The sequence below is a fragment of the Saccostrea echinata genome, unplaced genomic scaffold, assembly GCF_033153115.1.
Source record: "Saccostrea echinata isolate AGI-Se365-2 ecotype Australia unplaced genomic scaffold, CSIRO_AGI_Sech_v1 ptg000009l, whole genome shotgun sequence".
NCBI lineage: Eukaryota > Metazoa > Mollusca > Bivalvia > Ostreida > Ostreidae > Saccostrea > Saccostrea echinata.
Genome location: NW_026889758.1, coordinates 30,707,102 through 30,727,642, shown reverse-complemented (window position 1 = coordinate 30,727,642; position 20,541 = coordinate 30,707,102). Strand labels below are relative to the sequence as shown.

Genomic DNA, 20,541 nt, shown 5'->3' with positions numbered 1-20,541 from the left:
AACTTTAAACGACATACTTGAAAACCCTGATACAACAACTTATTCCTCAATAGCTTGCTTCTGTTTAGAAACTGGTCGTTCTCAGAACATGCTCTTGAGAATAGAATTGGTTGGGAGACGTAACCCATATGCAGGTGATTGTGGAATATTACTAAATAAATAAGGAAAATTGACGATGGAAAAGCTGAGGTCATCCCGTTTGTCATATAGTTTAGTTGTTAGTTGGCCATTAACATCAATATCTAAGTAAAAGCAGACGTGGCAGAATCTTTGATGTCCATTATTTCGAGTTAACTGGGATACTAGTATATCGAGTTAACATATAAATGAAATAACTATTGTTAATTGAATTGAATCGAAAACACTTTTCATGGAAATCAGATTATATTGATCAATGTTTTGAATATTTATTTATTATTTTGCTTAAAGTCTGCGAACTTATTACACGCAAGGGTACATTTACAAGAAAAAAAACCAAATACTGTCAAAAATTAAGAACAGAAATTCAAGTATGACGATGCAATCAATTAATCAGATACACCAGGCACTAGGAGACGTTATATATGACTTCTGACACATCACCGCTCACATCAGAAAAACAAGGTTAATTGGGTTCGGTTGCTTACAGCTAATAAACTGATGAATAATGCATCAAACAAAATGCATAATGTGATCGCGCACTGCGTAGCCATATTTTACATACTGCCCTGAAATAGTAAGGTGGTATAACATGTTCAGCGACATACATGAAACAACAGCGTTTAGTGCATCAATGAAACTTCTAAGATGAACTTGGAATCGGAGTGTGTAATGGCTAACATAGGGCCAAATATTGGTGAAAGGAGAAATGTTATTATTGCCATGGATGGTAGCGATTATGCGGAGGGAGCATTCAAGTGTACGGTAACTCCTGCCTTTTTTTTCCCTATCAAGTTACCCCTTTTCATAGTAAGGTGGATTGAGCGTAACACAACAAAAAATGTCGTAATTCGTTAACATGGTTAATAAGGAAATTTAAAAGTAGTATAATGTAATAAAAGCTCTGATACATTCTTTCATTGCAATTGCAGTTATTTTTTTATATTTATCTTTTCATGTACGGGCCAATGTCCTTGCTTGGAAACATTGCAAAGCAATGTATCAACTAATATTTAAAAAAAATGACTGCGTACTGGTTTTGTAATGCAATGCAAAATTTACTTCCGGAGTATTTCTATTTTGTCAAAATGCGTCATCACTTCTACATGTATATTGCTTTCTTTAAACACTTGGCTCCCAAGTGGAACGTGCGAATGACCTTCAGTTAGAAAAACACAACTTATCGCGGAATATTTACATATGGGGTCATGGTTATAAACAAGTACTGCTTGTGTGAACTAGATGTAGAATTTAAACTCTTCCACAAAATATCGATATAGCCATAACTGACGATTAAAGTAAACTTAGTCTAACAATAAAATAGATATCGATGTCTCAATTCAGTTACATGCAATTTATTTAAATATTAAGATTCATCAAGATGAAAGTAGATTAGTATACCATTAAAAACAAATTAATTAGCAAGAAATCCAATAGTTTTTTTTTCATGATTTGCATTTAAGCATTTGTGATTTATAATTTGTCTGACATACAAACGGATCTAATTCTTGATGTATGATAAATTGAATTCTGATAGCAATTCAGCAGGCGGGCTTAGAATGGCTTATTTAAATAGATCTGAGGATGTTAAAACATTCTACAGAACTCTTGAATTTTTTTTTAAATGATTCTGAAAGACTTTTGATATAAATATGTAATGATAAGTTACTAATGATGAAAATGCAGTTTAGACAAGATTTAAATGCAGTAATGAAAGGATAAAAAGCAGAATATATGTATAAATATTGAAGACAAACTTGAAATTGAAACCCTGAGTTTGGATGAGAAATATTAGACAGCTCAATACGCCTTGCTGTCTCTACAATTTAATTTGCTACTGTCTAAGCTAATAAAAATGTCAAGTTGGGAAGTGAAACTGATTGAAAATCGTAGTCCCGAGTGGAATGGTACGCCAAAAAATCTATCAGAACCCCGAGTTTCTTAACTAAATTCTGAGAGGAACTGATCCTGATGATATATCAATTTATATTTTACAGTTTAGCATTAGCGTTTCTCTCTTGAACAAAAACATCACTTTCGATATTTTTGTGCAATGAAACATAAAGAATCCAACATTTGAACCAATTTATTAATTTTATTAAAGCCTTAACTGCTTGTTGAGATGGAAAATTTGCTATCCTCGGACCAAACTTGGTATAAAAGATATATGGATATGAAATTCATTTCCTCAACAGATATGTTTCCTTTGAATCATATAATTTACGTGTTTATAAGATCTCTTGCTAGACCAGTATTCGAATCAGTTCGACCTCTAGCTTTTTTTGATTCGGATGTTTGAGAAAAGGTGCTTTTCTATGTCAGAAGTCTTAAAATTAATGCGATGTCTCATAAGTGCATGTGGACTTGACAAGAGATACATTTATAATGCATGATTTTTATACGCGTCTAAAGTATAATTTTGATCTAACTATGTAAGAACTGTGTTTTCATTAAGACACAGCTGGGTTTTGACAGATGATTTTCTTCAAGTCCTTAGATAAGCTTAAGGTGCGGTTTTATTCTTTTCTTGTATTTTCACCGAGTTAATAGAGATAGAGAATGACGCTTGTGATTTAGGAGGGAGAAGGCTAGAGTATGTTTTTAAATATCTTTTTTTTGTGTTAGGTCACAATTCCAAAACAAAGAAAAGAAACGAGAGAGAGAGAGAGTAGGGAAATTTTAGGGGAATTTAATGGTACAGAAGTATTATACTTGTACGAAGATACATGTATATACTGTTATCATGCAAACAAACGATCCATCAATCAATCGATGATCTGTATAGTTGCACAATTGGCTTTATATTCAATCACGTTATTACTTGGGGAGAAAAGAATTTATTTTAGAAATCATGGTTTGAAAAACTACTGGCAGGTGGGTACAAAAAGAAAATAATTACTCTGGATAAATATTGAAAATATAAAAGCGGGCTTCTACCTGATATTCATTATGTAAAGAAACGTAGTGTTTTAAAATCAATACGAGTTAGCCTTTTTCAGATAATTATATTACTATATCTGTACTGCTGATATTGGCAAATAAACATATAATGGATTTATATTTCGGCATGACCAGCGATGAACACGAAGTCCAAATTTCCTTGTTAGTCCTCCAATACTTTGTATATCCCTCTCCACTTTGATTGTTTTTCGATTTTTATCAGACTGCATGAAGCCTCTTGATCAAGTGTTCGATGATGCATGTGTGAAGCCCCTAAATGTGAATCCAATTTTGAATGAAATAGAACGTGTATCTTAATTCTCTAGGATAAGAACCTTGCTTTAATACAAGATCGATGCACAATTTCAGAATTACAACTTTAATACCAACGTAAATAAATAAAACACAGTGTATTTCAGAATAAGATCGAATTATCAAAATTGTACAAGTATTCTTTAATACGCAGTAACTAATATTTTATTGCTTGAAAATGACCTCTTTTTTCCTACATGAAAAAGCAAACTATACAAGTATAGACACAAGCCAGGGGAAAGCGACGTTCGATGTAATTTTGAATGGAGAACATATTCATATATTGTCATAATCCTTCAATAGTTCAATCAAACACGACTTGGGGATATTTTCAACCTTGTTGATTTTATAGTATAGAGGGGTAGACCTATGTAGACATCATTTCGTCATCTACAAAGTTACACGTGGAGCGCCTATGGATATTTTAAAGAACATTATTTCCCCCTTTCTTCCCTCTAGCTGGTCAGGAGTATGTGTATTTTTGTATCAAAAGAGCCGTTTGCTTTAATCAGTGTGCGTTGTATTATACTACTTTTACCCTATAGAAACTTTATTGTTTTTTTTCTTTGAATATTTATTTTATTTCATTGTTAATAAAAATAGCATATGTAATAATGACACGTATTTCTGTTTCGGAAGCAGGTCTAGATATGGCCTTATACTTTTTACAAACATTTCACGATATATTTTTTTTAGCAACTTTTAACAAAGCATAATTGTGATTGATAAAAAAAAGTTTGATTACTGGTTCAAATTAAAACCGCTAATGACAGGAATGCATCAATGATATAAACAAAATATTACAAATATTACTACCAATTTTCATTGGCTGCCTTATGATAAATACACGCCTATGTGAAAAGTTGCTTTTGGAAAGTACCGTGTTTTAAAACTTAAAACTGAAATACATTACCTATACATATGCATATGAGCATTTACATTCCAATTGTCTCTATTTATTTCAAATTCACAGAAATTTTCTTAACTCCACATGCTACGACGACGGTTGATTAAATTCTGTCTATTAACTAAGATAATAATAAGATGGCCTCAGTCATTGTGCGTCGTCAATCGTCGGTCCTTTGAACATTCTGGAACCGCTGAACTCATTTCAACCAATTTTAGAATATAGCTATGGGTGAAGGGGAAAAAATTGAATTTCATGGTTTGTCTGCTTCGGGCCTGAGGGATGTGGCCAAAATTATCAATATCAATGCAATCTTCAGAAATCTTTATTCCTGGATACGAACAAGTGAAACTGTTGGCTCTACCAAATTTTATCTGCTCAAGGACAATTATGGGGCAAACTGTTGACGTGATAGGATGAATACCAATTCCTTTACTAAAATTATAAAATTGATACCCCTTGGTCCAGCATTCAGGCCGCAGGGTGGGGCTGAATTGGTTTAATATATTGAAGATACATAACATCTTCGGAAATCGTTTTTTTTTTTTAAATCATGGACACCTGGCTGACAAATTGTTTGCATGATTATAATAAACATTATGATAAGCCCTCCGCTAAAATTGTAAAATTTAAGATCCTTTGACCCATGGTTCAATGGGGCCAAGTTTATAATATATGAAAGTAAATTATATACATGTATTTGAAAATCTTAACTCTTTATTACTCATGGAGCAGGCGAATAGCTTGCATGTTTATTATGAGTAGCTAGCCCTCTACAAAAATTGTAAAATTAATGTTCCTCGGGATCAGGGATCAGGCCCCATGATGGGGCTTAGTTGGTTATTACCATAATATAGTGTACTTTTTCTTCTGGGAGACAATCTGCATGAATATGACATTGATAAAAGAGTCCTTACAACTGTTCATTATTTGTCACGAAAGTTTAGACAAGTTCTCGGTGGTCACGAAGTGTTCAAAACCTGAAAAAACTGATGATACTCAGGTGACCGTCAAGACCCATGGACCTCTTGTATAATGCACTGCATAAGAATACCAAATAGTCACTGACATTTATTGACTGAGTTACAGGGCAAGATGTGTCAAGGGCAGATCCAGGATTTTAATCCAGGAGGGGTCCACATCAACTATAACAGATGTCATACTCGAGAGTCGAAAATTTTTTGAGGAAAAAAAAATCAATAGCAACAGTTAAACCTAAACATCCTTTTCATTGAGTGTGTGTGTGTGGGGGGGGGGGGGGGTGTTGCAGGTTCTCCTGATAGAGACTCTCCTTACTTTTTAAAAGGGGCCCGTATTTCCTAGGGGGCCCAAGGCCATTTTTCGTTAGTTTTACATAGAAATTTAATAATTCTGAATATTCCAGCGGGATATGGACTCCCAACCCCTTCTAGATCCGCCCATGTGTGTTTTCCGGACCCGAGGACCACTAAAGCTTTTTCCCTTAGGCCATTAGCCCAGGTAAACATTTGTTTCGACAAAACGCATTTTGCCCCTGAACCCAGAAAGATATACCAGTGGCTTGTTGACTCGTTCCACCTAAACTAAGTGTGACGTAATAAAATGTCATAGCGGGCGAACGTCTCGCCGACCGGTTCAACGTAATATTTGGGGGATTCAGTAGCAAATATTGGAAATGTGAGACTTTTTTAAAGTAAAGATTTATTAAGGAAACAATTTTTAAAGTATGTCTATGAATAATAGCATAACGGTAACATAAGATAACTTACAATACTTTACTGTATGCAGCTGTTTTCTTAAATTTCAAACTATCTCGTTATATATAACGATTTAATTTTTATCTTGTCAAAAATGATCCTACCCGGCTTTCATAAGAAACAAACAATGTCTTGAAAATCTATTAACAGCGAATTTAAAAATTAAAAAATAAATGAAAAAATTTATTTAAAAAAAACCCACACACAATCAGAATGAATCTTTGATATATACACGTGGGCTACTAGTGTAAAATTTCTGTTAATGCAGAAGGTTGAGGTTTACAGAATCAATATTCAAAAACATGTACGGGAACACTTTCAGTTGTAATTATCCAAATAGTCATGACTATTTTAAAAACTGTATCAGATTCCGCCCCCATATTTTATTGCTGTATTCTGTATCATATCTGGCGATAACATTGAAATAGTTTTACAAAGGCGTCTCAGATGTTCTATTTTTACATATAACTCTTGAAACAATTATTCCTCTTCAAAAGTATCAGTCTAGAAAAGGTTAAAATTTCACTATCCTGCGGATGCAAATCAGAATTAACAAGCCTAAATGCCTATAAATATGGATATTTTATTTTTGTAACTAGTGTCAATGCAAGTTTTGTATATCTGAGCCCCAGTATCTCCGTACAATTCTAAAGATATACATTTTCAATAACGAATATAATGAAGGCAGATTAGTGATTCTTGGGGCCAAACGAATGATTTTTGATGTAGGCTTAATCACGACTGGGTGGTAAAGGATATAAATAGATATACATAAACAATCTTATCTAGGATCGTATCAGTAATGTGCTTTGAAAAAAGTGCTCTTTACATCATATTAATGGCTTTCATTTGACCAAAATGTTATTAACTCAAGAATGCTAGTCTTGTATTTTGCTATTAAATTTTAAACTTTATGTATTTATTGTCCAAATATTCCCCAGATATTATATTAGGATTAAAAATAAAGTTTTCTTGCCGTAGGCATCTGCTTTCTATAATCAACACAAATAAGCATTGAAAAACAATCATTTATGAAGAGAAAGACTAGGAATCGAAAATTTCTTCATATTCTCTTAATCGGGTTCATTCCATCTATAGAAAAAGTAGATAACCATGCTGCAAATAATACTGATTTATCAAAGTACATAAGGTGAGAACATAAGAAAAAAGAAAAGGGATAGAAAAAAAATGAAAAATAGCACTTTTACTATAAACAAAACATACCAGTGTCATCAAGATCAACATAAAACTATGAAATTTGGTCAGTCATAGGAGCATAATACGTCTTCTCAGTTACGTTTTAATCAGAATGAGGAACACAAAGTAACATTGAATGTAGTAAATCCACATATGTGCGAAATCGCAAAATATCAAGACTTTAGCGCCCTCCCAAAAACATCGAACTCTCATACTTTGTGCGTTCATGATATAAGCAATCGTGACAAGATGCAAGTAAATGTAGCTACGAGGAGCGATCTTCAACAGTGCGGTAAAAATTAAGGACTTTGATCATCATTTTGAATATTCTTAAAACTTTTTTTTTGTATTCTAATGTATCATTGAAAATTGTTGCTGGAACATTGATTTCCTCTTTCCTTTAAATTAATTATGGAAGCCGAAGATAACTGTTTTTTCCCCAGTATGTGAATATGTCAAAGACATTTCTCTGGATATCTATGATCTATTTTTTACTTTGTTTATAACAATTCCCTTTAAAAATTCATCAATCAAGAGTGCCACGATGTCTAATAGAGCATTGTAATTAAGAAGTTGTTTCAGCTGAACTCAATCAATATAATCACATCATTCTCTAGAAAACTAACTGCGAACTTGATGGCCTTCTTAACACCCATAGTCTCTTAAAATTCTCATCTAAGCACGTTTAAAGCAATGCTGGTTTTGTTAGAGAGTGGTTCACTATTAATTCAATAATTTGTATAACTGAGTATCACATATATTTATGATAAATTGCTTTTTTGTTCACATGATCTCTTTCCTAATGATATTCATTTTATAAGTCTTGCAGCGTGCATGTTGATGTACAATAGAAAACCATCATATTTATGTTTTACTGTTACAAAAAGCAAATGTTCCCATCAATTAAAGTAAATTTTTCTGATGTATACAGTACTGTTTCTTTACCTTTGCAGGGTATATGGAACATGTACACAGAGCGGATGAAGACCATGCCATTCTGCTTAATGTGACAGATCACAGACACAGTTTAACTCATGGCTGTAAGTGAGTTGCGTGGTTGTCAGTCTAATTTATGGAGATATATCTTGATGAGTAGCTTAGCACTGTGTGTTAAGGATAAGCAAGAACTGAATTAAGAAAATGCAGAATAAGAAGTAGTTAAAATCGGAATAGAGAGGTTTGTTTTCTTGAACACTTAAGACGATTTCGATTTGAATGCTCCCTAATAAACATTATTAAAACCAGATGTTCAGGATAATTCCCATATGTAAAGAAACATCCAGAGACTGACAAAAGAAATAAACAAGAGAATGTTATTGCATTATTAGCTTATGTCATTAAAATAATTTCTGCAACTAAAAACAAAAACGCCAGTGTATATAAAGTGGTTAAGAAGAAAGATCGCAAAAATCATTCAGTCTATGTTACTCCTTTTTAGTCCTCGGTCCCTCCCCAAAGCTGCTTCTTGTTACAAAGGAAATTAATCTTATACTCTACTCGCAAAGAAAAGAAATCACATGGAATAAATAGTGACTTACAGCATTTAAGAGGCGGTTGCATGCTTATATTCGTGTGTACACCGAACCCTCGGTTACATTTGTTGACGCAAATGTTAGCATAGGAAAAGTCGTTCAAGTTTCACTATGTATTCGGTGTATACTACTACTAAGAGGTAAGACTGAAATCATCTCATTGCTTTTCAGCAACAACCATAAGTCCAGACTGTCAGTAAAATGTTTCTTGTTTCCAATCAAACATTCATAGATTAGTGTGGGAAAGGTTTAGTTACTTCATCAGACAAGGAATGGTCATTAAGGTAATTAATAAGAATCTCTAAATTGTATACAGCCAGGAAGGGTCAATATTGTTCGAAGTATTGACAACAATAAACGATGAATTATTTTGTACAGCACAGGGGTCAAAACATTTACGCTTATTCCAGACCGATAGATCGATTCCCTAGTGCATTTTGTAACCAAGATACATTTCCGCTTCCTATCGTAAGTTAGCGGAAACTGAACTTCTTTATTGGCATTAAGTTCATTATTTTGATATTGCATGTAAGGTGGAAAAGGTGAAGACAACGAATAGGGATCAATATCTGAAAACAAATCGTGAATAGAGTAATAACACGAACCCCTGGTAACATTAGAGGTGGGATAAGGTGTCTACGAGGAGTAACCGTCCTTTATCGACTTGTCAACCCACGTGACTGTATTGATCTAATAAACAGAGTGATCCTTAGTAAAATTAGTATAAGAAACTGGCCTTACAATTGGTATGAGGCATTGTCAGTCAAAATTCGACCCAACGATAGATTGTATTTGCAAACAAGTTCATTAAAACGACCACAGAAATTGCAAAATGCTGACTTTAAACGTGGCTGTTGAAAGCCCTGTAACATCAGCTTACCTATCACTAGCTTGCCTCGGATAAGTTTTAAAAATTAATCGTACTGAGGATATACCGAGTAAACACTATTTTTAGAAGATAGTGGAATAAACTGCATAAAAAGGAGAAGTTGACAATGGAAATGCTGGGATCGCCTGTTTGTCATAGAATTTAATTGTTAATGGCCATCATCGTCTATAGACAGTAAAACATCCATATGTGAAACAGATGTTGTAAACACTGTGGTACATGTAAGTTGTATTTCGTGTTCACTGTAATATATGGAGTCGAAATACGGTATAAATGAAAATGAATTATTTTTAGTTCATAAAATGTCGTTGATATATTTTAATGTGGAATTGAAGGCCACTACAAGAGTTTCTTTTCATGCGAATTTACCAATATAGTATGTTTCATGAGAATACAAAACAGGTTGGCCAAAGAAACACAATTTGTTCCCTTGGAAATTCCAGCAGATTGTTGAAAGATCTGGCCTCCAAAGACTGTATAGAAATTATCAATGAGGAACTCCAGCATCGTTTTTAATATCAATTGCAGAGTACATATCTGTAGAATCGGAATTATTTTAAAAGTATTTGTAGAGGACCAATCACAAGATATGAGCATTTCTGAGTTACAGTTTAATGCAGTAGTAGTTGTCTTAAAGTCAAAAAAGAAAAAAAGTGATCTTTAATATATCGTGAGGAATTATATAAAGTGTTGAAAAGTTATACATTTTGATGCTATTGATATGCGGGAAATATAAAATCAAAGTTTCCAAAAAGTTTTGGAGTTTTTGAGAATGCACATTTGATTAATGCCACTTGTTGAATACTTTGTAGCACGGCACGCCCGACGGTTCTTCTCACAGCAATTCATATTTTTGTGTGGAATAAAGATAAGGGCTTGTCGATGATATATACACTCAACAATGGTCTGCTTTGCAAAAGCTTGATTTTATTTTTCAGTACCTTATAAATTTGTTCACAAAAAAAAAATTATTTTTTTGTAAGTTTCAACAAAATAAAAAAAAATTGTTTGTCGTGTCTATGAAACTTACCTGTGAATATTTGATTTGATCGAAAGTTGATCGGAGTATTTACATTTTGGAAAAAAGAACAATGGTCCTCTAATTGTGTGAAGCCTAAGTTCAGAACCAAAAAAATGATAAATGAATTTTTTAATTGAAACGAATTGAAAGAACCCCCTTTAAACTGTTTACATTTATAAGTAATCTGAGTCATCCAGAGGATCTATTGTTCTCCGTTTCCATCTGTCATTGCGCGAGGTGTTCTTGCAATGTGTGTGGTGAACTTTTGAAAATGTTCAGCCTCTTCTCTGAAGTGGATGAGTCAATTCGAACGAAGTTTTGGGATGTTGAATCTAATGCTCTGTTCACACGAAGAATTTAATTCGAATTAAATGCAAGTTACTGCGATTTAAATTTGAACCGCATTCACATGGAGTATTTAATTCGCATTATTTTACTTTGCATTATTCACTGCGAATTAAACTCTCCGTGTGAACAGCGCATATGCATTGTTCAAAATTTATGCAATCTTAAAAAAAAACTTTTCCAGTAATATCCTGGATATCTAGCTGGCAACTGTTTTCATTATTATAAAGAACACTTAACTTTTTATCAAAATTGCTAAGTTTGTGGCCCTTTGTTCCTGGCTCCAGAGTAGGACTTACTTGGTCATAAATATTGCAAAACACAGTACAATTTGTAAATCTAACTTTACTAATGGACTTCAAGAATCGAACTGTTCGTAAGATTTTGATAAGTTGTTAGCTCTCCACCAAAAATTGTGAAATGTGTGTCCCTTGACCTCAAGACTATAAACCGAGAACGGAGTTAAGTCAAAATTTTACATTAGAATAACCTTTGAAATACTTTTGAACATAAAGCAAAACTTTCATCACGTGTTTGTTTTTAAATTCTCTACAAATTTGCGACCTTTTAAACTTAATTTTTCGATAAAAAAAATCAAGATATTGAAAGTTAAATTTTGACTGAACTCAGTTCTTAGTTAATGGTTTTATAATTTCAAGCATTTTGCCGTAAGGTGGGGGCAGATATTGAAAATACATGTATTATATATTTGTAAATCGTCTTCTGAAAACATCAGAGGTGTGATTAGGTGCCATGGAGGAGTAAGCATTCCTGTCGACCGCTCACACCTGCATTGTACTCCTTGCCATGATCGGGCAAATGGAAAAATTCGTAGATAATTCAGTGTGAAAAATAGCCTAACAATTTGTGTGAAAAATGTCAGTCAACATTCGAATGAATGATAGATCGTATTTGCTGATATGGTCATTGTATCGACCACAGTATTTGCGAAATGTTGACTTTAAACGAGACTGTTGATATTCCTGTTTCATCAACGTATTTGTCAATAGTTTGCCTTGCTTTAGAAATTATTCATACGTAGAGTATGCTCTTGGGAGACAAACTCCATATGCATGTGATAATGGTATATTGCTACATAAATAAAGGAAGTTGACGATAGAAAAATTGAAATTACTTTATCATTAATTTTGTTATTTTAGGCTAACATCTTTGTTGTAGTAAAATATCCCAATATGAAACAGATGTGTCAGAACTTTGTGGTATCTTTTATTTCGAGTTCAAAGGGATGTATTGAATAAATGAAGGTATGAAAATGAATATTGCTATTGGATAAAACGTCGTCGATATATCTAAATGAAAATGCATCATATCTTGAAAATCGTTTTTACTCCTGAGGGCATAGGACACAGACTTATGGAATGTTATAATGAAAAAAAAAATTACCAGTTTATAAACTTCATATCAGTTTGGATTAAAAGTTTCAGTGGGAGGGAAGGGTTTGGTTGGTGGCAGCATGGGGAAATCATGAAACTCAGAGGGACATTAAGACTGTCCATCTTTGCCTCTTATTCAGGATACCCTGTACTTAAATTTTATACATTTTTTTTCATTTCTAGAAGAAATTCAAAGCTGGGGAGGGGGGTTTAAAAAATCCGTGTTAAGTTTTTACTTACCGAAGAATCATGTCTTCCCTAAGGGGAGGAGACATTGTTGTCCGACTGTCAGTCACATAATGATGACCTGCTTCACAACCTTGGTGGAAATGGGTTCAAACTTTTAAAATATTTTGTGGTTCGTGGCCTTACGTGTGACAAGATCTTGACACAAGATAATGTCATATATTAGACAATGAGAGAACGGATTGGAATCCTATCAGTATCTCTGAAACTTTTGGATAGGATGTATACGTATCTAGAAAGTATGTTACTGTTGATGATCCACAAGTGTATCATAGTCTGACAAAAAAAAAAAATCTCAAAGGTCACGTCAACTGTACAATGTACCCGGATAATAAGTTTATAGCCCTTACTTTGAATAGATACAAATTTGAGTATGTTGTTACTGATGATCTTGATACAAAGTCATATCTCAGGAGTAGAATATCATAAAAATGATGACCAGGAGTATAGTTGGGACAGAAGGAAAACACTTTTGTAGGTGTTTATCTCACTGGAACCAAAGGCTCAGATGAGCTTTTCTGGTCGATGTTTGTTCATCGTCCGTCCGTCTGTCCAATTAACTTTTCACATTTTCGACTTCTCCTGAATCAATGCACCAAATTTATCACAAAGCATCGGTGGATAAATGGGGTTCAGTTTTGTTAAGATGACGGGCCATATTCTCTTGAACGGAGATATAATCAAGAGAAGTTTAAAAATCTTCTCAAGAAAGGGGTAGGGAAACCACAATAAGATATCCAAGTTTTACATAAGAATATTTAGGAGAAAGCTTTAAAATTTTCTTCTCAATAGCAGCAAGGCCATGAATAGTGAAATTACTATGCAAGTATCTTCAAATAGTGTAGATGCAAGTTTCATATCTTGGCCGTAGGGGGTAGAGTGAGACCACACTAAAAGATCAAAGTTTTACATGGACATATGTAGAGAAAAAAAATCCTTCTCAAGAACAGCAAGGTCATGATAGGTTATATAAAAATGTAAGCATTCTCAGACATTGCAGTTTCAAGTTTGTTTAAATCATGGCCTCGGGGCTAGGGTGGGGCCACAATAGGATATCAAAGTTTTTTCATGGAACTTGTTGGAAAAAATAATTAAAAAGATTCTTTCCATGAAAAGCAGGACCATGATTAGTGAAATTACTATACAAGCGTTTTTAGGTAGTATAGATTTAAGTTTGTTCAAGTCATGACCACAGTGGGTAATTTTAGATGGGGCCACAATAAAGGATCAAAGTTTTACATGGGAATAAGAAAAAAATCTTTAAAAATCTCAAAAACAGGAGAGCCATATTGGTCATATATCCTCAGATAGATTAGACAGTGTACAAGTCATTGCCCCCGGGGGTAGGGTGGGGGCACAATAGGGTATCAAAGTTTTACGTAGGAATATACAAAACAAATCTTTAAAAGCCTTCCTTTAAAGAACGACAGGACCATGATTAGTCATATAAAAATGCAAGCATTCTAAGATAGTGGAGATTCAAGATTCATTTGTTAAAATTGTACCCCCTCCCACCGGGGGGTAGGGTGGGACCACAATAAATTATCAATGTTTTACTTGAGAATTTAAATGGGAAAACTTTTTAAATCTTCTTCTCGATTTCAGCATCAGCATTGTCATGATTAGTGATATTAAGATGCAAGCACCCTCAAAGAATGAAGATTCATATTTGCTCAAAACAAGGTCCTGTCTGGGGGGGGGGGGGGGATAGAGGTACTGTACTGAAAACAACAGGACTAAGGTGACTCAGGTGAGCGTTGTGGCCAATTGACCTCTTGTTCTTTATATCTTGTAGCTGCCTGGATGACGGCTGATCCCAAATTGGTCGAGCATGCCATCCATGAAGAGGAAAGAAAGGCCAGAGAAATGGAGAAAAAGCTTGAAGGATATCTTATTGAAACAGGAGTAAGAATTTATTGTCCTCTGATTTTTTGTAAACAATTAATGATATTGGCAGAACATGTTCATTATAAAAAACCTAAGTTACAAATGTTTCAGTGTTTGTAAATTTCGAACGCAGTATATTAACATATCAGGTAAAATGAACATTTATAGATTTTCTACTCACACTCAGATTTCTTAAGGACAAGAAAAAAAATTTGCAATGACAAGTGATGAAATCTTCTTTCTTAACAAAATATTTTGTTCACTTTCTAATTTCACTATGCACGATCTTACTTACAACTCATGTACTATTTCAGATAGAGGGACAGGTTGTGATGGTGAAGGGTGACCCGGGGCCTACTGTAACCAAAGTGGCAGAAGAATATAATGCAGCCTACATTGTGACTGGAACAAGAGGTCATGGAAAAATTAGAAGGACCATATTAGGAAGTGTTAGTGACTATGTAGTGCATCATTCTCCGGTGCCAGTACTTATTTACAGACAATAGAAATATTCTACCTACGCAGAAAACCATAAACGAACCCAGTTTCTTGGGCTGAAAGACGAACAACCTAGACGTTCACGCTATAGCAATCTTTTGGTGATATATATAAAAAGTAAGAAGTATGTTATCATACTTCATTGTTATCTAATGTTGAATTCTTGACTGCTTATAAATGTATGAATATACATGTATTTCGAACAATTAATCTAACCTTGTTATTATTTTGATACGTAATTTTGCCTTTACGCAAACATAACGATGTGTACAAAAAAGTTTTGTTTCCAAGAAAGCAATTAATCAGCTAAGTATGATGTAAATGTGTTTGATAAATTTTTCTTGATGTATGATAGACTAATTTCAATGTTAGACTCATTTCAATGTTTTAGATTCGATGTTTGTTTATCAATATTTTATCAATGACGCGCATTATGTATTAATGCTTTAAAGTTTCACATGTTTTTGACATTAAATGTCATCATATATATTTCAATCAAAGTTTTGTACCTAAGAAATTATATCAGTTTTATAGTTCAAATAAACGAAAAACAAAAAAAAAAAAGATGTTTATTTTATTTGAAGGCTTAGTCCAGGTCATACATGCATAGCTGTGAAAAGTAAAAATGTAGGATTATTTGATATATTTTTTTAATTCTTATAAGGAAATTAAAGTTACTTTTTTATCAAGAAAAGTGACAAAAGCTTTCCCTAAGCACAATTTTTTTCAGACCTGAATCTTCAAATTCGATTATTAGCTTTCATCATCCACTGTTCATGCAAATGTTTGAAAGAACTAGATATCACCTTCAATTTTATTTCAAGATATCATTTTCTCTTCTAAAACTTTGTAAACGACGATGAAACTTTACTTTTAATTTTCTCTGAAGTGAGTAACTATAAAAACACAATAAAATGCAGAAGCAGCGGCGTTGGTGGTTAACTTTCTTGGGGAATTGACCAATTTCATTACACAGCACGGGAGAGCTGTAAAGGCATTGACGCCGGCAGTTCAATGATCACAAAAACCATTGGGATAATATGATAAGATTAACTTGAAACACTGAACAATCATCTGTATTTCTCTCCAACAGATCACCAATATAAAATAAAAAAAGTTAACCTCCCACAACCACGCTGTAACAATACGAGGAAATAATATCACAAGTGCCCTTTATAATTACAAATGAGCATATGTTCATGAATACTTTGAAACCTGTTCATATCTATGAGTAAATTTAATATCCGAGATTGTGGGTTTTTTTTTCAAAACAAAAAAGGTGACCGTTAAGCATGCGATTTTCAAGACGAAACCGAAAAGTTGATGTTCAAGCTTTTGTAAATGTGAATGTTATAGTACATTTAACTAGATTCCTCCCTCTGTCGAGGTGGACAGTATATTTTATCGTTGTCAAAGCAGGTTTAGATTCTGTCTACCCCTTTAATTTGTGATTAAAATTAAAGTGTCTGCAAATTTTGTGTAATATTTATTCAAATAAAAAGTATTGGAGTACGATTAATTTATTGGACATTTCCAGCTTGATAATTCCTCCAAATGAAAACACATTTTCTTTTATGCACGACAAAATGCAAATAGATACGAAAGAGAACTTTCTGATATTATTTAACAAAATTGATATTCGTAGTAAAATAAGTTTCTTCCAAGAAACATAATAAGAATTGAGCTAGGAAGAAGAAATTAATTGTCATTAAAAAAAATGAAGTCTTAGGAAATCTTGATTTTTGTGCGAGACAATTATCGTTAAGAAGAAAAAAAGTATTCCAAAGGCGAAATGAACAGTAGGATCATCTGAATTCATTAGCATGAGGTTCCCCGTTTTTTGACCTATTGATGCGGAGTATATGGATTTCTCTTTTTATGTAGCGAGGAAATGGCCTTGTCAATGTTACTTTCCCTGATCATATTTCCAGAGGTTGAAAATGGTTAATAATGGTTGAAATATTGATCTACACACAACACTAATCATCTATAAAACATGGCATGCTCGTTAATTATTTTCATTTCAGAGTTTTTTGTTTGTTTTGATTCTTTATTTTGATAGTAAAACGTTTTGATATCATAATGAGGTCGTTGAACTGCTTTATAAATTTTTAGCAATTAATATATAATCTTCAATGGTGGTTGTGCATTTTGGTACAGTTATTGGGTAATAAAGTGCTTGCAAAAATGTAACATTAAGCACAATGCTAATGAACATCCGGGCCATTATTTTCCAAATATCTGTTTTTCCGATCGGGAAAAATGAATTTGAATTTAGAAATTTATTCTCTTCATGTAGATTCTTGCAATATTTCCTACATCCTCATAACAATATTTTTCCCCCTCTGAAAGTTATTAGCTATTTCATCAAGAATATCGATTAAATACTCTATGAAACAAAGCCATATTAAAGCATCTCGTTTCTTTAAGCTAAATTTATTGAATCAATTTTTGCCCCCTGTATGAGAGTTATTTTTTCCACAGATTATGTTTGCGTGCAAGATAATCATCTAGATAAATATGCAACCTATTTATGTCAACATGCATGATTGTTATTTAACATACAATATTATATAAATACTGCATGTAGTTAAGGGTAATACTGAAAATTTTCGCCCCAAGAAAATCTTTGTCAACCGAGGCTGCTTTCATACTTTTGACAATAGTGAAGAATGCTGCTTTATTGTACACCAGTTAACTGGCTATAAGTAGAATAACAACTATTTCCCGAGGCGCAACCTTGGTTGACAATGGTTTTCTTGGGGTGAAAATTTTCAATGTTACCTTTAACTACATTCAGTGTTTATTATATTGAATGTTTTATACAAATACATATAAAGGCGTAGTGCACGCGCATAGATTCCGCGCAGTCAATAATATTTTTTCGAATATCACCCGTCTTCAAGCTATGTTGACTGTTGCTAAGATCTATCGCGCTGGAGGGCGTGGTTTCATCATGCAGAGGGTAACAGTTGTTAACAAATGTTTCTTGACGAACCAAATTCAAGCATTTACATGAAAGTAAAATAACAATATATTCTGAGATATTCTTCGTTTAAAAAGGAAATAATAGAAATATGCACAGATTAGATCAGATTTGCAGGATGCAGCTTAAGTTTCTTTATAGGATATTTTTATTAATTGCTTATTTGTGAGATAATTATGTATTAAGCAACTTAGTTACGTAGATATCATAACTTATTTACGTTAATATATATATATACATGAAATATTTTTATTTAAGGAATGAATTTATTAGCTATTAAGGAATGAATTTATTAGCTACCCAATTTATTTGGTATAAACTGGGTTGGGGCAGTTTGCGCTTTATAAACCACGAAGCGTTAAATTCTTTCCTTATAATTTAATTTTCATTCATTTAGTGTTAGAAAATAAGATGATTGCCCTTAAAAATGACTTTAAATTGTGCAAAATTTAAATGTAACCCCATGCGCATGTATAAATTTTTGACGCAAGTCATTGTGACGCAGGCAACACAGTTTATACGATATTAATTAAATACTTTTTTATCCAATCAAATGGCGCGTAACAACCCAAAATTAAATTAAATAATATCAGCATGCAAATAATTTATGTTGACATAATTTCAACATGCAACGTATTTATTTCAACGTGCATGGTAATGATGTTATGTTATACTACGGTCAAACGCTGCATATATTTTGTATTAAAGTCTTTTTTTTATTAGAAAACAATCTTTTGTATAAAAATAGAGAGTTAAGCATAAAAAGAGTGGATGTTCCAGGTCATACTCAGTTAATTGACTTTTTGAAAACTTTGGTTTATTTCAAATTTCACAAAATTAAAAAAAAAATATTTTCACGTATACTTGATATTCAAATATATGTAACTATGTAGAAGGTCAACAGTCTTAGTTGCATAACGATATATTTAAGTTGCAGTTAAGTTACATATCAGCATACATGTAATAAAGATGCATGTCAACATTGTTCAGGTGCATGTCAAAATAAATAAGTTGCATACTGGCAGAGATAAATTGCATTTTAACACAATTTTCTTGCACATCGACATAATAACGTTACACCTTGAAAATAAAATATATTACATTTTAGCTTTTCTTAGTTATTTTGCACCATGACATAATCAAAAAAGACCTCGCAGATATAGGGGAGAAATATGTCATTACATAAATTGCACTTGAGTTTCAGATAACTTTGTTCAAATCCTTGAAATAACAACCAGGAACTTATATTCAGCATTGTTTAATCGAATATATGGAACAGGTAAGTTGTCAAAGTCAATCAAAACATAAAAGATTTTGCAATCTTTGTTTTATTTGAAAAATTTACTAAGTACTTATTGAGCCTAGCAGACCTATTTTTATATTCACATGAAGCAGAATATTCAAAACCTTCTACATGAAAAGAAGTCTTGTTTTGGCTTTCAATTAAACATTACGATATATTGACGACGTTTAATCAATTAACAATATTCATTTTCATTCCTACGTTGATTCGATATATCCCTTTGAACTCAAAAAATACCACAGAGTCTGACTTCTCTGTTTCATATTTCGATATTTTACCAGAAAAAGACATTAATGATATCCTAACAATAAAGCTTTATGATGAACGTGATGACTTCGACTTTTCTATCGTCAACTTCCCTTCTTTATGTAGCAATATACCATTATCACCTGCAAATGGAGTTTATCTCTCCCAGTTGATTCGATATGCTCTATATACGAACAATTTCTAAAACGGGCAAGCTATTGAAAAATAAGTTGATGAAATATGAATATGAACATTCTCTTTTAAAGTCAAAATTTGGCAAATTCTATGGTCGATACAGTGACCTTGTCAGCAAGTGCATTTTATCATTAAGTCGAATGTTGACAGATGTTTTTGATACAAATTGTTAGGCCATTATTTTAACTATAAATTGTTTACGGATCATGAAAAAGAGCACACGATGGGCGTAACTGTGACCTGTCGACAGGGGACGCTGACTTCTCCATGGCACCTGACCTCATCTTTGATATTTTTAGAAGTCCGTGTTTGCTCTCCTCCAAATTTGTATTGTTTCAATAAACTTTTGAGCTTGATTACTGTTTGTTTTCTTCTTTTTTCACGTGAAACATACATCAGTAAAATGATATAAATAATATTGGAAACTTTTGGTTGATGATACCAAATAAACCTTATTTTTGGATTCATAGGTATAAAATTTTGAAATGTGGTTCAGGAAAATTAAGAAATTATTAACTGGTTTAATATATATATATATATATATATATATATATATATATATATATATATATATATATATATATATATATATATATATATATATATATATATATATATATATATATAAACCCCATATGCCGGTGAAAAGGGTATATTGCTACATAAGTAAGGGGAGTTGATGATTGAAAAGTTGAAGTCATTATGTTTATCAGAAGCTTTGTTGTTAGTTTACCATTAACGTATTTATCTAATAAACTAAATATGAAAC

General features: G+C 32.7%; 1 protein-coding gene across 1 annotated transcript; it reads left to right on the top strand.

Moving 5' to 3' along the window:
- The first annotated feature begins 698 nt into the window (after positions 1 to 698).
- LOC133183579 (universal stress protein YxiE-like) lies at positions 699 to 15,543 on the top strand. Its single transcript, XM_061318519.1, has 4 exons — positions 699 to 898; positions 8,184 to 8,270; positions 14,453 to 14,562; positions 14,859 to 15,543. The coding sequence occupies exons 1-4, from the start codon at positions 787 to 789 to the stop codon at positions 15,048 to 15,050; spliced, it is 501 nt and encodes a 166-aa protein (XP_061174503.1). The 5' UTR covers positions 699 to 786; the 3' UTR covers positions 15,051 to 15,543.
- Positions 15,544 to 20,541: the final 4,998 nt, after the last annotated feature.